The sequence below is a fragment of the Hemibagrus wyckioides genome, linkage group LG04, assembly GCF_019097595.1.
Source record: "Hemibagrus wyckioides isolate EC202008001 linkage group LG04, SWU_Hwy_1.0, whole genome shotgun sequence".
Classification (NCBI taxonomy): Eukaryota; Metazoa; Chordata; class Actinopteri; order Siluriformes; family Bagridae; genus Hemibagrus; species Hemibagrus wyckioides.
Genome location: NC_080713.1, coordinates 30353021 through 30370697, shown reverse-complemented (window position 1 = coordinate 30370697; position 17677 = coordinate 30353021). Strand labels below are relative to the sequence as shown.

The following is a 17677-nucleotide window of genomic DNA, read 5'->3' as shown; positions in this document are numbered from 1 at the left end:
GCACCACTAGTCATTACAGCAATATAAACCCTGCCTGCTTGCAGATATTAAAATGAAATGTAATGCAGTGCTCAAAAAAGTTAAAGGAACACTTCAGAGCAACACATCAGATCTAAATGGGGAATAATGTCATGCTGGATATCTGTGTGGTCTGTATATGGACTGAGGAATGAAAGGATGCCACATCATTTGATGAAAATGAAAATGATCAACCTATAGAGGGCTGAATTCAAAGACACCCTGAAAATCAAAGTGAAAAAATGATGCAGCAGACTCGTCCATTTTTCTGAAATTTCATTGCAGCAACTCAAAATGGTACTCAGTATTGTGTATGGCCCCCATGTACTTGTATGCATGCCTGACAATGTTGGGCCATGCTCCTAATGAGACGAAGGATGGTGTCCTGGGGTATTTCCTCCCAGATCTGGACCAGGACATCACTGAGCTCCTGGACAGTCTGCGGTGCAACTTGGCGGTGTGGGATGGACCGAAACATAATGTCCCAGAGATGTTTAATTGGATGTAGGTCAGGCGAGCATGGGGGCCATTCAGTGATATCAATTTCTTCATCCTCCTAGAACTGCCTGCATACTCTCGCCACATGAGGCCGGGCATTGTCGTGCACGAGTGTAGGGTCTGGCAATGGGTCCAATCAGGGTGCCATTGTCTAGCCTGTAGAGGTCATCCATCCATGGATATGTCTCCCCAGACCATCACTGACCCACCACCAAACCAGTCATGCTGAACGATGTTACAGGCAGGATAACATTTTCCACGGCATCTCCAGACCCTGTCACGTGCTCAGGGTGAACCTGCTCTCATCTGTGAATAGCACAGGGTGCCAATGGGGGACCTGCTAATTCTGGTGTTCAATGGCAAATGCCAATCGAGCTCCATGGTGCCAGGCAGTGAGCATAGGGCTCACCAGAGGACATTGGTCCCTCAGGCCACCCTCATGAAGTCTGTTTCTGATTACTTGGTCAGAGACATTCACACCAGTGGCCTGCTGGAGGACATTTTGTAGAGCTCTGGCAGTGCTCATCCTGTTCCTCCTTGCACAAAGGAGCAGATACCGGTCCTGCTGATGGGTTAAGGACCTGCTACGGCCCTGTCCAGCTCTCCTAGAGTAACTGCCTGTAAATCCTGGAAGACTCCTGGAATCTCCTCCATGCTCTTGAGACTGTGCACGTATTGATCCTAGAGGAGTTGGACTGCCTGTGCAACCTCTGTAGGGTCCAGGTATCACCTCATGTTACCAGTAGTGACGCTGACCAAATGCAAAACTAGTGAAAAACAGTTAGAAAAGATGAGTAGGGAAACAAATGTCAGTGACCTTTTATTCATTTAATTTCTTTAACTTTAATTTCATTAACACCAAAGCAGCTGGAACTGATGAACAACCCCCTCTGCTACTTAACTGACCAGATCAATATCCCAGGAGTTTAACTGACTCAATGCTACACTCTAATTAAAAAGTGTTCCTTAAAATTTTTTCTAAGATTTTCTACAAGATTTCATGTATTTTATTTTTTTGTAAGCATCAAGGGAGATGATGAGAATTACATCTCAACAACAATTTGAACCATAAACAAGAATCCCAACAAACAGGAACACGATCATGTGATTTTAGTTAATTAAACACACCAGAGCTTCTCATTAAAGGTTTTAACTTCCTCTTCCCTGATCATGCAGCAGATCCTGATGTAAAATCTGAGTTTTTCCCATGTAACTTTCAGCAAAACTTTCTTCCTTTCTTTCTCTGCAGGTTGTTGAAAAGTTCTGCTGCACAGAAAGGCTGTGATTTACTTTCTAGAGTTCTGGGAGTGAACCCCTTACTACAGAGAGAACTCAATGTGAGTGAGAAAATATCTGGAGACTCCCAGGTGAAGCAGCTCTCTGCTCTACTGGAGGATTCACACTGCAGACCAGAGATACTCAAGTTAGTGTTTATCACTTATTTACATTTAAACACTGGAGTCTATTCCTTTTGGAATGGAATAACTGTGTATAATGGCATTAATGAAATAATTTACTTTTAAACTATATATTTTACATTAAAACAATATAAAACTAGATTTAAACAGAAGACTTCTCTTCCTTGTTGTGTCTCTGTATTCAGGGTAAATAACAGCAGGATGACAAATGAAGGTTGTGCTGCTCTGGGATCAGCTCTGGGTTTAAACCCCTCACACCTGAGAGAACTGGAGCTGAGTGGGAATAAACTGGGAGGATCAGGAATGAAGGAGCTCTGTGGTGTGCTGAAGAATCAACAATTCAAACTGCTGAAACTGGGGTAAAGTCAGAATTTGTCATTAAAAAAAAGCAGGTTTCTGTGTTTCCTAATCAAGTGGTCAGTCAGAAAAGGTGAAACAATAAAAAGTTGTAAAATGTTTTTGGAAATATAATTTGTAAAATGTGTTATAAATGTATCATATAGTACATGTAAATCAGCAGGATTTGTGCTCACAGTGTACGTTTTAAAAGATTATTATATTTCTATTGTATGGTGGAGATACAAGCAGAAGCCTTTATTTTTCTCATATACGTTACAGCACAGTGACATCCTTATCTTTGTGTATAAACCCTGCACTTAACAGTAGCAGGAATTTGTCACCTCTATACAGTCTGGCCGTTCTACTCTCACCTCTCTCATCAACAATTACCTCTCTCATCAACAATTACCTCTCTCATCAATAAAATATTTCTGCTCACAGTCCAGTCGCTCACTGGATGTATTTATGTGTGAAATTTACAGCCTTTTGTGTGTAAAAAATACCAGGAGATCAGTAGTTTCTGAAAAACTCGATTAAAGTCACAATCAAAGTCACTGAGATCAGCCTGTCCCCCTCATTCTGATGTCTGAGTGATATTCCACATTTTACTGCTGGTTAATTGTTTTTATAGATCCATGTAATTTATATTGTTGAAATAGTCCCTGGGATAGAAATGGAAAAACACAATGATTATTGTGAAAGTGAATTTCTAAGTCTGTCTGTCTGTCTCTCCCTCTCTCTCTCTCTCTCTCTCTGTCTCTCTCTCTCTCTCTCTCTCTCTCTCTCTCTCTCTCTCTCTCTCTCTGTCTCTCTCTCTCTCTCCCCCTCTCTCTCTCTGTCTGTCTCTCTCTCTCTCTCTCTCTGTCTGTCTCTCTCTCTCTCTCTCTCTCTCTCTGTAGGTTGTGTAAGTGCAGTCTCTCTGAAGATGACTGTGCTGCTGTTGTATCAGCTCTGAGAACAAACCCTTCATACCTCAAGGAGCTGGACCTGAGTCACAATACAACTGGAGACACAGGAATGAAGCAGATCTCTGATCTACTGCAGAACTCAAACTGCACTTTGAAACGACTGAAGTAAAATATTGAATTTATTATTTTGAAAGAATCAATACAAGAGATGGATTGATAAAACATCCTGATTGAACTGTTTTGTTATTTATTTGATGTTAATATTCATAGATGTCTTACTGTCATGTCATTTTCTGACTGTGAAATGTCCTTTATTATGATTTCCTTTCAGACTAAATAACTGTAGACTTACACAAACACTGTGTGCTGACCTGGCTAAAGCTCTGGAATTAAACTCTCATCTGATAGAGCTGGACATCAGAGGAAACCTCCCTGAATCAGGACAGAGCTTTTTCAGTTTTTTTCAGAGGAAATCATACAGTGAACTGTTTGTGAGGTGAGTTCTTTAATATAAAATCTACCTATTTTATTATTAACAAATCTAAGCAGCTTTAGTGTTTTAACTATTTTACTTTGTAAAGTTCTGCACACTTTAGAAAAGTAACAAAACAGAGGATTGGTTTAATCATATAATAATTATCTCAAGAAGACAGAATAATTTAATCTCATTTAGTGAAAAGGGAGAAAATGTGTTTAAAGATATCATTCTACATTTACAGCATTATCAGATACTTTTATCCAGAATGACTTGTATTTTTATCTCATTTCATACAACTGAGCAATTGAGGGTTAAGGGCCTTGTTCAGGGGCCCTGCAGTGGACTGGAGATTTGAAATCACAAGCTTCCAATCAGTAGTCCAATATCTTAACCACTAAGCTACCACATTTTACTGTAAAACCTTCCCTTTGTCATGTAAATATCCAAAATATTTAACATTGTCATACATTTACTGTGAAATTAAATCAAGTAAGCTTTCTTTATTGTTGTTTTCCAGAAAAATCCACTACACTGTTTATGCCCTAATTTAACAATGGGAGATTTTCAGGGGAAAAACATGATTATTAAGAGGATGTCAGTATTAGATCAGTACCAAATGAGTATTAGTATCGATACAGGTCCAAACTCAGAGCTCTGATATCAATGTCATCTTGAAATGGGTTTTCTCTCTGCAGGAATTTAAAAACTCCTGAAGCAGAAGAGGCCTGTGCTTCTCTGACTAAAGTTCTGGGTACAAACCCTTTACTGCAGAGAGAACTGGATCTGAGTGGGAAAATATCTGGAGACTCAGGAGTGAAGCAGCTCTCTGATCTACTGAAGGATCCACACTGCAGACCTCAGAGACTCAGGTGTGTGGTCTGATTTCTGCATCTAATCTTGTCCTCTTTGTCAGCAGTGGTGTAGTGTTGCTGCCTCACAGCTCCAGGGTTCCTGGTTTGATCCTGAACTCAGGGGACTGGCAGTGTGGAGTATCACATGCTCTCCCTGTGGGTTTCCTTGAGGATCTCCAGTTTCCTCCCACCTCCTTATGCTAAATGATCCCTAGCTGTGAATGAGTGTGTGAATGTTTGTGATGGACAGGAGTCAATGGAATATTCCCCCAGCACACTGACCAGGATAAACCATAGATGAATAAATAAATATTTTTGTTCACATGTAAATCTATAAAGCTCTCATACTATGTTTTATATAAACTACTGCTGTAAACAGTACTGTTGCACTGAAAGTTCTGGATTTGATGTGATTTGCTGCTCTGATGGAAATTTAATGTACATTCACACAGTGGTGATAAACAGTCCACTACATTCTGTCCAACTCTGGACACAGCAGTTTATTTTTAGATGTTCATGATGGTTGGTTATCTGTACTCTGTTTGGAGATCTTATTCTCAGCTGTGTTCTCTGTCTGCAGGCTGAATAAGAGCAGTATTACACACAGAGGCTGTACTGATCTGATATCAGCTCTTACTTCAAACCCTTCACACCTGACAGAACTGGACCTGAGTGAGAACACACTGGGAAATTCAGGAGCGATTCAGATCTCTATGCTACTAAAGAATTCATCCTGTAAACTCCAGAAGCTTCTGTAAGTTATTTGATTGAATCGGTGCTGTCTGCCAGGTCCATGAAACCAACCAATCACATCTTTTCAAGCTGCTGCTCACGCTGCATCACAGGGCAGTGTAACACACTCAGAGGAAAGTGCCATCTGCCAGCATACACCAGCTCATAGATGTTCATGATGGTCTCAGAATGCCCCTAATGCCCCTCCCCACTAGCATGGCTAGTTTTGTTCTTTTAGCTACAGAGATTTAAACTCTCAGTCTTGTGATGATCGGGCGAGAGCTTTTCCTGTTAAACCACACAGGAGCCCATGTTACTGTTATCAAATTAAACATGTTTCAATTTTCTCCAGACTTTCAGACTGTAATATTAAAGAGGAAGGATACACTGCTCTGGCTGAAGCTCTGAAATCAAACCCTTCATCCTACCTGATAGAGCTGGACCTCAGAGGGAACGATCCTGGAGAATCAGGAATGAAGCAGCTCAGGAATTTAATAAATGATCCAAAATGTAAACTGAAGACACTGAGGTGAGCTTTTTCCCAGTATTTGTAAAATCCAGCCTTAAATTCTGAGTAATTGATTAGTAAGACTCATCAGACTGCTTCAGTTTCACTGTTTACACCACTGTATATCTGATCAGTACAACTCTGAAGAAGAAAGTCATTATCACATCATTACATACAGTAAAAGTCTTTTCTTCTTCACTGCCCCATGTGCACTAGAAAAGTACGTTTACTCATTTATTTATTTTTTATAATTCTAATAATTGCAATTATATATTGAGCTAGAAAATTTTGAGCATGAAAAGTGCTGAAGTAACAAAACTAATACTCAAGAAAAGTTTTTCATTATTTCCACCATTGTGGACTGGACATTACTGAAAAAGTCACACTGCATTGCTGTTAATATAATTAATGTGAGCATTTCTCTGTTCTTTCTCTCTACAGGGTGTTGAAAAGTCCTGATGCACAGAAAGCTTCTGATCATCTGACTGAAGTTCTGGGTATAAACCCGATACTGCAGACGGATCTGAATCTGAGTGGGAAAATAAAAGGAGACTCAGGAGTAGAGCAGCTCTCTGTTTTACTGAAGGATCCACACTGCAGACCTGAAACACTTCAGTAAGGAACTGAATTCTATATTAATCTGTAAACTTCAGTTAGTGATGTTAATGCTGAATGGTTTGTCTTTAGATCATCAATCATTCATCTAGTTTTCAGTCTTTTTCAGTAGTAATGAGTAGTTTGAGGAGAAAAGACGTCCCTCTGCATACAGAAGTGCTAAAGAAAACCCCTGTGATTAATTGTGCTTTCAGGCTCAGTGAGTGTAATCTGACAGAGAAAGGATGTTCAGCTCTGCTCACAGCTCTCAGATCAGAACACTCCACCCTGAAGGAGCTGAATCTGAGTAAGAACAGGATTCAGGAGTGAAGCTGCTCTCTGAGGAACTGAAGAATAAACTCTGTAAACTGGAGACTCTGAGGTAACGTCTAATTACTACACAAACATCTGATACATTGACAGTATTGAACTCTGACTGGACACTGAGATTCAAGTACCAGAATACTGTGGTTTCTTATTTTAATCTCTACATACTAACGAGAAACATGAACCAAAACATGAGTTATATAATAAGCTAGAAAAATATATAAGCTTAAATCTGTTGTTGAATTCTCCTCTCAATGCCATTTGAAGCTGAGTTACACATATATACATATTCATGTGCTGCAACCCAAAACACAAAGCATGTTAGAGTCTACACTTGAACATGGTCTTAGATCACCTCACTCAAATGATCTTGATCTCAAGTGAATAAATGTTTCATATGTGAAGTATCTGAAAAAGCATCAAAATAGTTATCAAGTTTACCTCTTTCTTTTGCATTGAATGATCAATCTTTTCTACATCTAAATAAAAAATAAATAAATAATTAAGACAATTGTTTGTCCTTTGTTCAGACTTTCAGACTGCAGTATAACAGAGGAAGGATACACTGCTCTGGCTGAAGCTCTGAAATCATCTCACCTGATAGAGCTGGATCTCAGAGGGAACGACCCTGGAGCATCAGGAGTGAAGCTGCTCACTGATTTACTACAGGATCCAGACTGTACACTGAACACACTGAGGTGAGGAGAAATGAAAAAACTTTATCTTTCTACCACTTTAGTATTTGAGGTTTTGAAAATGACTTCATTCTGCTTATTGGTTTAATTTGAATGATCTGATGTCACTATGTCACATTGTAATGTTCAGTTTTCTGATGAATCAGGAAACATTTCTGGATAGAGTTTTTTCATGAACAGTTATAAATAGTAACAGTAAAGACTGATAATTATCCATTTTATTAAGACATGAGGATGAATGTGCACTGATTCTGTAACAGATATAGCTGGATAAAGGATAAGGAAACTCACTGAAAACAGAAACTGAAGCTGAAACTGAAGCTAAAGCACATCACCATCAGCTCCTTATTGCTCTCAGTACACAGTTATTAACGTCTCCATATCATTTTTCTCTACAGGTTGTTGAAAAGTCCTGATGCAGAGGAAGCCTACACGTGTCTTACTAAAATGTTCAGTAAAAACCCCTTACTGCACACGGAGCTGGATCTGATCAACAAAACACCTGAAGACGTCAAAGTGAAGCAGCTTTCAGCTCTGCTGCAGGATCCACATTACAGACTGCAGAAACTTAGGTAAGAAACAGCTAGAAACACACAGATCTCTATTTTCCTGCATTACTGTAATTATCTGCATGTAACATACTGCATGTGTTCTGAAAAATACAAGTGTTTGAGTTTAATTGCTCTCATGGTTTCAGACTAATTTTAATAATTTTTGATTGAAATCTAAACCATGTCCTGACAACTTTCAGGTGTTATAGCGCTCAGTGAAATGACGAGGACAGTCTGTGCTTCATCAGACAAAACTGAAACTAGTAAACAAAGTTACATTTAGTGACACGAACTAAACTTAATGAAAGAAAACCGGAGACTGGAAACTGAAAACACAACAAAATAAACTACAAGGAGGAAAAAAGTGCTGCACAAACAACTAAGTAAATGGAGGACAGGAAGTGGAGCAGTGGGTGTGTTCTAGCAGTCTCTCTCTCTCTCTCTTTGTCTCTGTCTCTCTCTCTCCCTCCCTCTCCCTCCCTCTCTTTCTCTCTCCCTCTCTCTCTCTCTCTCTCTCTCTCCAGGTTGTATAAAGGAGACAGTATGACAGATGAAGACTGTTCACATGTGATTTCTGCTCTGGTTTTAAACCCTTCACACCTGAGAGATCTGAATCTGAACTGGAATAAACCAGGAGAGTCTGGACTGAGAAATCTGTGTGATTTCCTGAAGAATCCTGAATGTAAACTGCAGACACTAAAGTGAGAAATGAACCTTTACATTTTAAAGCTATCAGTCTACAAACAGTCCAGTTTTATTATAAATGTCTAAAATGTTGGTGACATTCATTCTTACGTAAACAAACTCTCATGTAAACACAATGGACAATATTGAGTTCAGCAAAATGATTAAAGTCATGTTCATATATTGTACTTTAAGTCAATAACGTAATTACTGTTACAGAACTAATCAGGTTTACACAATTTACAAATGAGTTCATTTACCACATGAATAAAGAACATTCTCATTAAGAAGTTAATGATGGAATTAACATTATGGAAAAAATTTCCCAAAACCCACCTGAGGGTGATCTTTTGCTCTTCCTCCAGACTTTCAGACTGTAATATAACAGAGGAAGGATACACTGCTCTGATTAAAGCTCTGAAGTCGAACCACTCATCACTCCTGACAGAGCTGGACCTCAGAGGGAACGACCCTGGAGCATCTGGACTGAAGGAGCTTAGGAATCTGATGAATGATAAAAAATGTAAACTGAAGACACTGAGGTGAGCTTTTCCTCAGGACATGTAAAATACAGCCTTAATTCTGAGTCATTAGTAAAGTTTCATTGTTTGCCCCACTATAGTGCACTTTGACATTTGTCACACTTTTACAATGTTTTACTTCATTTACAACATTTTCATCCTCAATTTTATAAAGTAAGAAATAAGGAAAGACATTTCAAGAAAGAATTATACTGAACTGAGAGTGTTAATGTTTAAAACTAGTTCCCTTTCAAGGGAACTCAACTCTGTGTCATGACTGACACTATGGAACGCTTCATTGAGGAAGTTGTGTCTGCTCTGTGTGTGCACACGCCAATTTAAAGGCTCAGATAGGACACTTAGGGAAGGGAACATGTGCCATCAAGTCCATATAAGGGCATCTACATCAAATTTCTCCAGCTTCTTTGTCTTCACGAAATGCTCTGTGTATGTCCGTGTCGATTATTTGTGTTGTCTGTCTATAGAAAAAAAAGATATTTAAAACACTAGGAGGATGATGGAAAAGATCACTTTTCTGGTCAATTTAAAGAAAGATGCATTTCTGGGAAAATGGAGGAAATGGATTGAATATGTATCAGAAATAAGCCCTGATTTTGTTGTCATAAATAAATAAAAACTAATCAACCCTTGATGTTCATAGTTTTTGTATTGTAAGTGTCAAATAAAAACAAAATAGAAAAAAAAACCCAGGGAGGGAAAAAAAAGAAAGATGTTATAGTGAGCAAGAGTTTTAAGAGGTGTGTGCATCCAAGCCCCCGTTTTATCATGGAGGATGACACACACACTCTTTGCGTTGTTTATTTGGGAGAGGAGCCAGCTGTGTGCATTGAAAGAGGTTTGCTCTTTGCCAGCTCCGATCCCGCTTGGCTTTATTTTCCAGCCAAGTTTCTGCGCTTCGTGGGTCAGGTCCCACGTCTATGCTGAGTGTCTCGGGCAGCTTAGATCATGGGGTTTGCAGGTTGAGTTAGCCAAAGTGGAACAAGAGACAGGTCCTTCCCTTTCTTTTGTCCTCTCTCCTGACTCCGATATCCCAGACTTGGATTCGGGGGCTCACTCTGTGATTATTCCTGATCCGGAAGAGGATATGTTGTTGTCTGCATCGGGCTCTGAGGAGCTCAATGTAGGCAAAAAGGGTCATTACTCTCTCAATCTGCTACCTTACTCTTTTCTAAGCCATGTAGAGTCACCTCAGCCCTTGTGAGGAAGGCCTACACTGCAGCAGGCCAAACAGGTGCATCCCTGCACACCATGGCGGTCATGGAGGCCTACCAGACTGGCCAACTGAAGGAACTCGACTGTAGCAAAGGAAATTTAACCCAGAGACACCGTCTCTGAGCTATACTGAGCCACAGATCTTGTGCTCTGAGACATGAATCAGATGGCCCACACCATAGGCCATTCTATGGCTGCATTAGTTGCCACTGAGAGGCACCTGTAACTTAACTTAATGGGGATTAAGGACAGTGATACGTCCTTCCTCCTGGATGCCCTGATTTTGCCTCAGGGCCTGTTTGGCGATGCAGTGGGTATGGTCATCGACAGGCACCAAGAGGTGAAACGCCAATCGGCATCGTGCAGGAAATGTATCCCTCCCCACAGTGAACAGCCTGGCCATCTTCCAGCTGCATCCCCCCTCTCCAAGGGCTAGTCTGGCGGCCTGTGCCCCCCAGTCAAAGTCTAGGGAGGCTGGCCAGGGTGCCCAGGCCCATCAGGCAAGAGAGGACCTTAGGTCTGTCATCTCTGCCAGGTGGGCCAAGAAGGAATCCTGATGCCCGAGGGTTCCTAGGAGCATCCTACCTCGTGTGGTTTCCCTGACCTCCTGCACCACCACCTCTGGCATCTCGGGGGTCAGTAGGGTCCGCCCTCACTCCCTTTTCCTGCACGAATCGCGGGTCTGTGCCTCCCAACTTGCTGTTTCAGGGTGCTGGAGAGATCAGCACGAGGTTGACACTTCTTTCAGACTGGCAGCATGGAAATGTTTGCCAAGTGTCTCTCAGTGGGTGCTAGATACTATAGAAAAAGGGTACAGGATCCAGTTTGCCTCCCGTCCTCCTCCATTTCAGGGGGTGTTACCCACTGTTGTTTAGCAAACACCAAATCACCTTCCTCTAAGAGGAACTTTTCTCACTTCTGAGAAAAGGGACCATAGAACATGTTCCTCTCCCAGATTGAGACTCTGGCATTTGCAGCCAGATATTATGTCATTCCGAGAAAGACGGGGCTGTGTCCAATTTTCAACCTGCGGGAGTCCAATTTTCAACCAGGTCCAAGGACTGGTTTGTGACAATAAGCCTCAAAGATGCCTCCTTGGGTAGGCACCCTCTGGTCTCTTGTTTTCTGTGTGGTACCAGGCAGCTGAGACCTTCCTGCAGACTGTGCTTCCCCTCCTGGGACCGCTCTGTGGTCCTAGAGGGGCTGTTAGAACCTCCCTTTGAACCCATCGAGCCAGACTCTGAGAAGTTTCTGACACTAAAGACAGCTCTGCTCATAGCCTTGGCCTCCCTTAAAAAGGTAGGACATCTGCAAGCTCTATCAGTCACCCCTGCCTGCTTAGAATTTGCACCTGGCATGTCCAAGGCTATCCTGCACCCCAGGGCAAAGTACGTCCCCAAGCTGCCTTCTGTCCTCCGCCCCATGAGTCAGTGACCACGTTGCTGACTTATACAGAAGTGGGTGGACTTGCTTTGCCTGGTAAGGGCCCAGACAACTTATGTCCACCAGAGCTTCAGACGCAACTTCCTCAATGCAGCATTCCCATTGGACTTGGGTTACATGCATAACCTGGTGTAATTTTTCTCCATGGAGCAAACAGTTACTGACAAACTAGTACTGCATTGCTGTAAATGTAATTAATGTTAGCGTTTCTCTGTTCTTTCTCTCTACAGGGTGTTGAAAAGTCCTGATGCACAGAAAGCTTCTGATCATCTGACTGAAGTTCTGGGTATAAACCCGATACTGCAGACGGATCTGAATCTGAGTGGGAAAATAAAAGGAGACTCAGGAGTAGAGCAGCTCTCTGTTTTACTGAAGGATCTACTGAAGGATCCACACTGCAGACCTGAAACACTTCAGTAAGGAACTGAATTCTATATTAATCTGTAAACTTCAGTTAGTGATGTTAATGCTGAATGGTTTGTCTTTAGATTATCAATCATTCATCTAGTTTTCAGTCTTTTTCAGTAGTAATGAGTAGTTTGAGGAGAAAAGACGTCCCTCTGCATACAGAAGTGCTAAAGAAAACCCTGTGATTAATTGTGCTTTCAGGCTCAGTGAGTGTAATCTGACAGAGAAAGGATGTTCAGCTCTGCTCACAGCTCTCAGATCAGAACACTCCACCCTGAAGGAGCTGAATCTGAGTAAGAACAGGATTCAGGATTCAGGAGTGAAGCTGCTCTCTGAGGAACTGAAGAATAAACTCTGTAAACTGGAGACTCTGAGGTAACATTTAATCAGTGGCAGTCAATAGCGATGCTGGGGCACCGCCCCCTTAAAGTTAGCCAGAGAAGTTCATTTGTGCGTGTGTGTACGTACGTGTGTGTGTGTGTGTGTGTGTTTGTGTGTGTGTGTATGTGCAGAGCGCCAGACAAACGTGTGTGTGTGTATAGCTCTGTAAAATTTTGAAAAGCATGTGACTTGAGGCTGAGCTCTGATTGGCTTGTTTCAAATGTTCCCACCCACTTTTGTTGTTAGCGAATCAATATTTTTTTTATATATTTGGCCTCATGTGATTGGACCATTCTCAACGAGTCTCATTACTGCTCAGCAGATTGTCAGTTAAGGAAGAGTTAATGATTAATGTGGAAGCAAGCGAAATATCTCAAGATGAAAGAAAATTCTGTAATATCTTTACAAAAATACGCTTTCACACGAGAATAAAGACTTTTTTGAGAAATAGCAAGGCCCAGGAGTGGCTGAATGCATTGGCCATGCTGTCAATGGAAAAGAGACTGGTCACTGAGATGACTAACTTTAACCAGAAGGTCTTTGACAAAAAAAAAAGAACAAAACAAAAATTTAGCACCAGCCGCCACTGCAATTAATGCACACTTCATTTATAATCCAGACGCTCTGATAGAGCTGTGATACACACAATATTTTATGCCAAATATTTTCTGTCTGTGCATTTTGAATAGTATCATGAGCAATTTAGGAATGATCTTATTATCCACACACTAATCACAAATCCATACTGCCTCCTAGAAACACTCAGATGTGTCACTGTAATTTATTATTATAACATTATATTATATAACAACATATTATAACATTTTTCTTTTACCTATTTGCAGTATTTCTCATTAAAGCAGAGAATTATTGTAGTTATCAGTTTGTTAATTACAACCAGGTAATGTGTACAGACTCCATTCAGTGACAATCTAGGGTTAATAAATTAACAATAAAAATAGATTCAATTTACAGTTTGAATAAAATGTCACACATCTTAATGCTTAGAATCATGTGTATTTATTTTGTACAATATTTGTGATATTCTGAAAGTAAAATTCATTTTCTTTTTTCAGTCTAATGGACAATAATATCAGAGAGGAAGGATACACTGCTCTGGCTGAAGCTCTGAAATCATCTCACCTGATAGAGCTGGATCTCAGAGGGAACGACCCTGGAGCATCAGGAGTGAAGCTGCTCACTGATTTACTACAGGATCCAGACTGTACACTGAACACACTGAGGTGAACAGCTATTAATAAATCATTTCTCGAATAATTTTTAATATACATATCAGGACATGACAACTTGTTATATATGTTACATATGTAATATCTTATCTTCCCTGATCATGCAGCATATCCTGATTTAAAATCTGAGTTTTTCCCATGTATGAAACCTTCTTCCTTTCTTTCTCTGCAGGTTGTTGAAAAGTTCTGCTGCACAGAAAGGCTGTGATTTACTTTCTAGAGTTCTGGGAGTGAACCCCTTACTACAGAGAGAACTCAATGTGAGTGAGAAAATATCTGGAGACTCCCAGGTGAAGCAGCTCTCTGCTCTACTGGAGGATTCACACTGCAGACCAGAGATACTCAAGTTAGTGTTTATCACTTATTTACATTTAAACACTGGAGTCTATTCCTTTTGGAATGGAATAACTGTGTATAATGGCATTAGTGAAATATTTTACTTTATTAACTATATACAGTGGTACCTTTGTGTTCGACCTTAATCCGTTCCAAAAGTCTGGTCAAATACTGATTTGGAAATAACATAAAATGAATGAATTGTTACGGGGGGGATCTTCGGTACGTTAAGAAGGGGGAAGTACCGGGTCAGCCCCGTCCTCTACGAGGATGCTGAGGAGAGAGCGGACTGGTGCCTGGGGCAGATAGGGAAAGTGTGCAACTGAAGCAATGTATAGTAGAATTGTTGGGTGTATCAGTTATGAAGGATGGGAGAATAATATAATGGGATAATGAGGGTTCTAATAGAGTGCAGATGAAAGGTAGAGTGGAGTTTCTGGAGCTTCTCGTTCGCCGCCCACTATCGAGATTACCTCTCGGGGCACTGAGCACTCCGATACGAGTTACCGTATTCTGAGTTTAGTGAAAACTTGTTAAATTGCTTTTCGTAATATTACCTCACAAATACCGAGAAGAGAATAAGGGATGCCTTTAGTAATCCTAGACCTCTAGATATTACCTCTCGCCGCGCTATGCGCTTCAATACAGCATACCAGCCTAATTCTAGCACAGACTGTGTCCGCACACGGAGTGAAGGAATTCTGTGGTTTAAGTAGCAACGCATGCAGGTGCCATGAGTTGCGCTAATTGCGGGCACGTGAGCTGGCGGCTATAAGAGAGCGTGCTGGTGGCCGCGGGTTTGCCTGAGAAGGCACTGGCGACGTTACATTAATCTGTTTTAACTTGATGGTTAATCTCTCCTCTTGTCCACACTGATGCCTGATTTCCCCTTTTTCGGAGACATGGCTACTGAAATTATACCACAAAAGATAGTGTGGGGTTATAACACCAGCACTCACAGATGATGCTTTCAGAACAGATGACCTGCGTAAAGTACTTCATCTCTATTGTCTATACCAGGGTACGCCGCATGGAAAGCATGAGCAGCATGGGCATCACTAGGACATTTTTAGGGGGGCTTTAACATTTCTAACATAACATTTTCAGCTCCCCCTAAAAATTCTGTGATTCTCCATAAACTCTACACATATTTGTGATCTCCTCAGCCCCCTTTAAATTTCATATGAAAACGGCGGCAGACTTCGGCTCCTCCCCGTCTTTCAGCGCTTTCTTCAATCTGCAGACCGCGGCATCACAGAGTGAGGATCAGAGGACAAGTGTGTGTGTGTGTGTGTGTGTGTGTGTGATCAGGAAGACTCGTATTTGGCTTGTTCAGTACTCAAATGTTATACACATCTATGCAATAGAATGCTGGAATGCTGCAATAAGTTTACCTGTTAGTCAAACCTTTATTTTATTTATTTATTTATATATTTATATTTTTTACTTGATTATTTGATAGTCATTGCAATCCTGTATAAAACAAGAACCAGTGTTCCTGGCAGTCGAGTCGTACACCCAAAATATGTTCGTACACCGAGGTCAAATTGACTCAAAAATTAAAATCAAATACCGAAAATTCAAACAGTGGTGGTGGAGGACCGAGGTACCACTCTACTTTACATTAAAACAATATAAAACTAGATTTAAACAGAAGACTTCTCTTCCTTGTTGTGTCTCTGTATCCAGGGTAAATAACAGCAGGATGACAAATGAAGGTTGTGCTGCTCTGGGATCAGCTCTGGGTTTAAACCCCTCACACCTGAGAGAACTGGAGCTGAGTGGGAATAAACTGGGAGGATCAGGAATGAAGGAGCTCTGTGGTGTGCTGAAGAATCAACAATTCAAACTGCTGAAACTGGGGTAAAGTCAGAATTTATAATATATAAAAAATAAAGCAATTCACTCAGGCCTGTTTGATTTGTCAGTGTTATTCTGTTCTGTTATAAGATGCTGTTCTTTTTATCACGGTTATAAAGAGTGAATATTTGAGTTAATGTAGTATCCTGTCATCTATAAACAGTCTGGCCATTCTCCTCTGAACTCTCTCAACAATTTATTTCTGCTCACAGTCCAGTCACTCACTGGATGTATATCTGTGTGAGTTTTTATGGCCTCTTCTTCTTCTTCTTTTGGCTTTTCCCTTCAGGGGTCTCCACAGTGAATCATCTCTCTCCACCTATCCCTATCGCCTGCATCCTCAACACTTACACCCACTAGCTTCATCTCCTCATTTATTCCATCCATATACCTCCTCTTTGGCCTTCCTCTTTTCCTCCTGCCTGGCAGCTCCATGTCCAACATTCTCCTACCAATATACTCACTCTCCCTCCTCTGGACATGTCCAAACCATCTTAATCTGTCCTCTCTAACTTTGTCCCCCAAACGTCCAACATGAGCTGTCCCTCTGATGTACTCGTTCCTAATCCTGTCCAACCGTGTCACTCCCAAAGAGAACCTCAACATCTTCAGCTCTGCTACCTCCAGCTCTGACTCCTGTCTCTGTCTCAGTGACACTGTCTCTAAACCATACAGCATGGCCGGTCTCACCACTGTCCTGTACACCTTCCCCTTGATTCTTGCTGAAATTTTTCTAGCACGCAGAACTCCCGATACCTTTCTCCACCCATTCCAACCTGCCTGCACTCGCTTCTTTACCTCTTTCCCACACTCTCCATTACTCTGGACTGTTGACCCCAAGTACTTAAACTCCTATACCTTCTTCACCTCTTCACCCTGTAATCTTACTGTTCCACTTCCCTCCCTGTCATTCACACACATGTACTCAGTCTTACTACGACTGAGTTTCATTCCTCTTCTCTCCAGCACAAACCTCCACCTCTCCAGGTTTTCCTCCACCTGCTCCCTGCTCTCACTGCAGATCACAATGTCATCCGCAAACATCATTGTTCAAGGAGACTCCTGTCTTTGACAACTGGTCCATCACCCTAGCAAACAGGAAGGGGCTCAGAGCCGATCCCTGATGCAGTCCCACCTCCACTCTGAACTCCTCTGTCTGCCCTACAGCACACCTCACCACTGTCCTGCTCCTCTCATACATGTCCTGCACCACTCTGACATACTTCTCTGCTACTCCTGACTTCCTCATACAGTACCACAGCTCTTCTCTTGGCACCCTGTCATACGCTTTCTCCAAGTCTACAAACACACAGTGCAGCTCTCTCTGACCATCCCTATACTTCTCCATCAACATTCTCAGAGCAAAAATTGCATCAGTTGTGCTCTTTGTGGGCATGAAGCCATACTGCTGCTCACAAATTTCCACTACCTTCCTTAACCTTCCACTACTCTTTCCCATAGCTTCATTGTATGGCTCATCAACTTTATCCCCCTATAGTTGCTGCAACTCTGCACATCACCCTTATTTTTAAAGATCAGCACTAATACACTTCTCCATTCCTCAGGCATCTTCTCACTCTCTAAAACCCTGTTAAACAGACTAGTTAAAAATTCCACTGCTGCCTCTCCTAGACACTTCCAGAC

The 17677-nt window shown here is 41.4% G+C and overlaps 1 protein-coding gene across 1 annotated transcript in view; it reads left to right on the top strand.

Annotated features, from left to right (window-relative positions):
• The window catches only part of LOC131351769 (uncharacterized), a 277436-nt gene that overhangs the window by 100795 nt on the left and 158964 nt on the right, over window positions 1–17677 (top strand). The window contains exons 28-39 of the mRNA XM_058387324.1: window positions 1766–1939; window positions 2120–2293; window positions 3173–3346; window positions 3513–3677; window positions 4355–4528; window positions 5091–5264; window positions 8967–9143; window positions 12029–12214; window positions 12408–12581; window positions 13664–13831; window positions 14010–14183; window positions 15863–16036. Coding sequence (XP_058243307.1) covers window positions 1766–1939; window positions 2120–2293; window positions 3173–3346; window positions 3513–3677; window positions 4355–4528; window positions 5091–5264; window positions 8967–9143; window positions 12029–12214; window positions 12408–12581; window positions 13664–13831; window positions 14010–14183; window positions 15863–16036 — 2088 coding nt within the window. The remainder of the gene's footprint in view (window positions 1–1765; window positions 1940–2119; window positions 2294–3172; window positions 3347–3512; window positions 3678–4354; window positions 4529–5090; window positions 5265–8966; window positions 9144–12028; window positions 12215–12407; window positions 12582–13663; window positions 13832–14009; window positions 14184–15862; window positions 16037–17677) is intronic.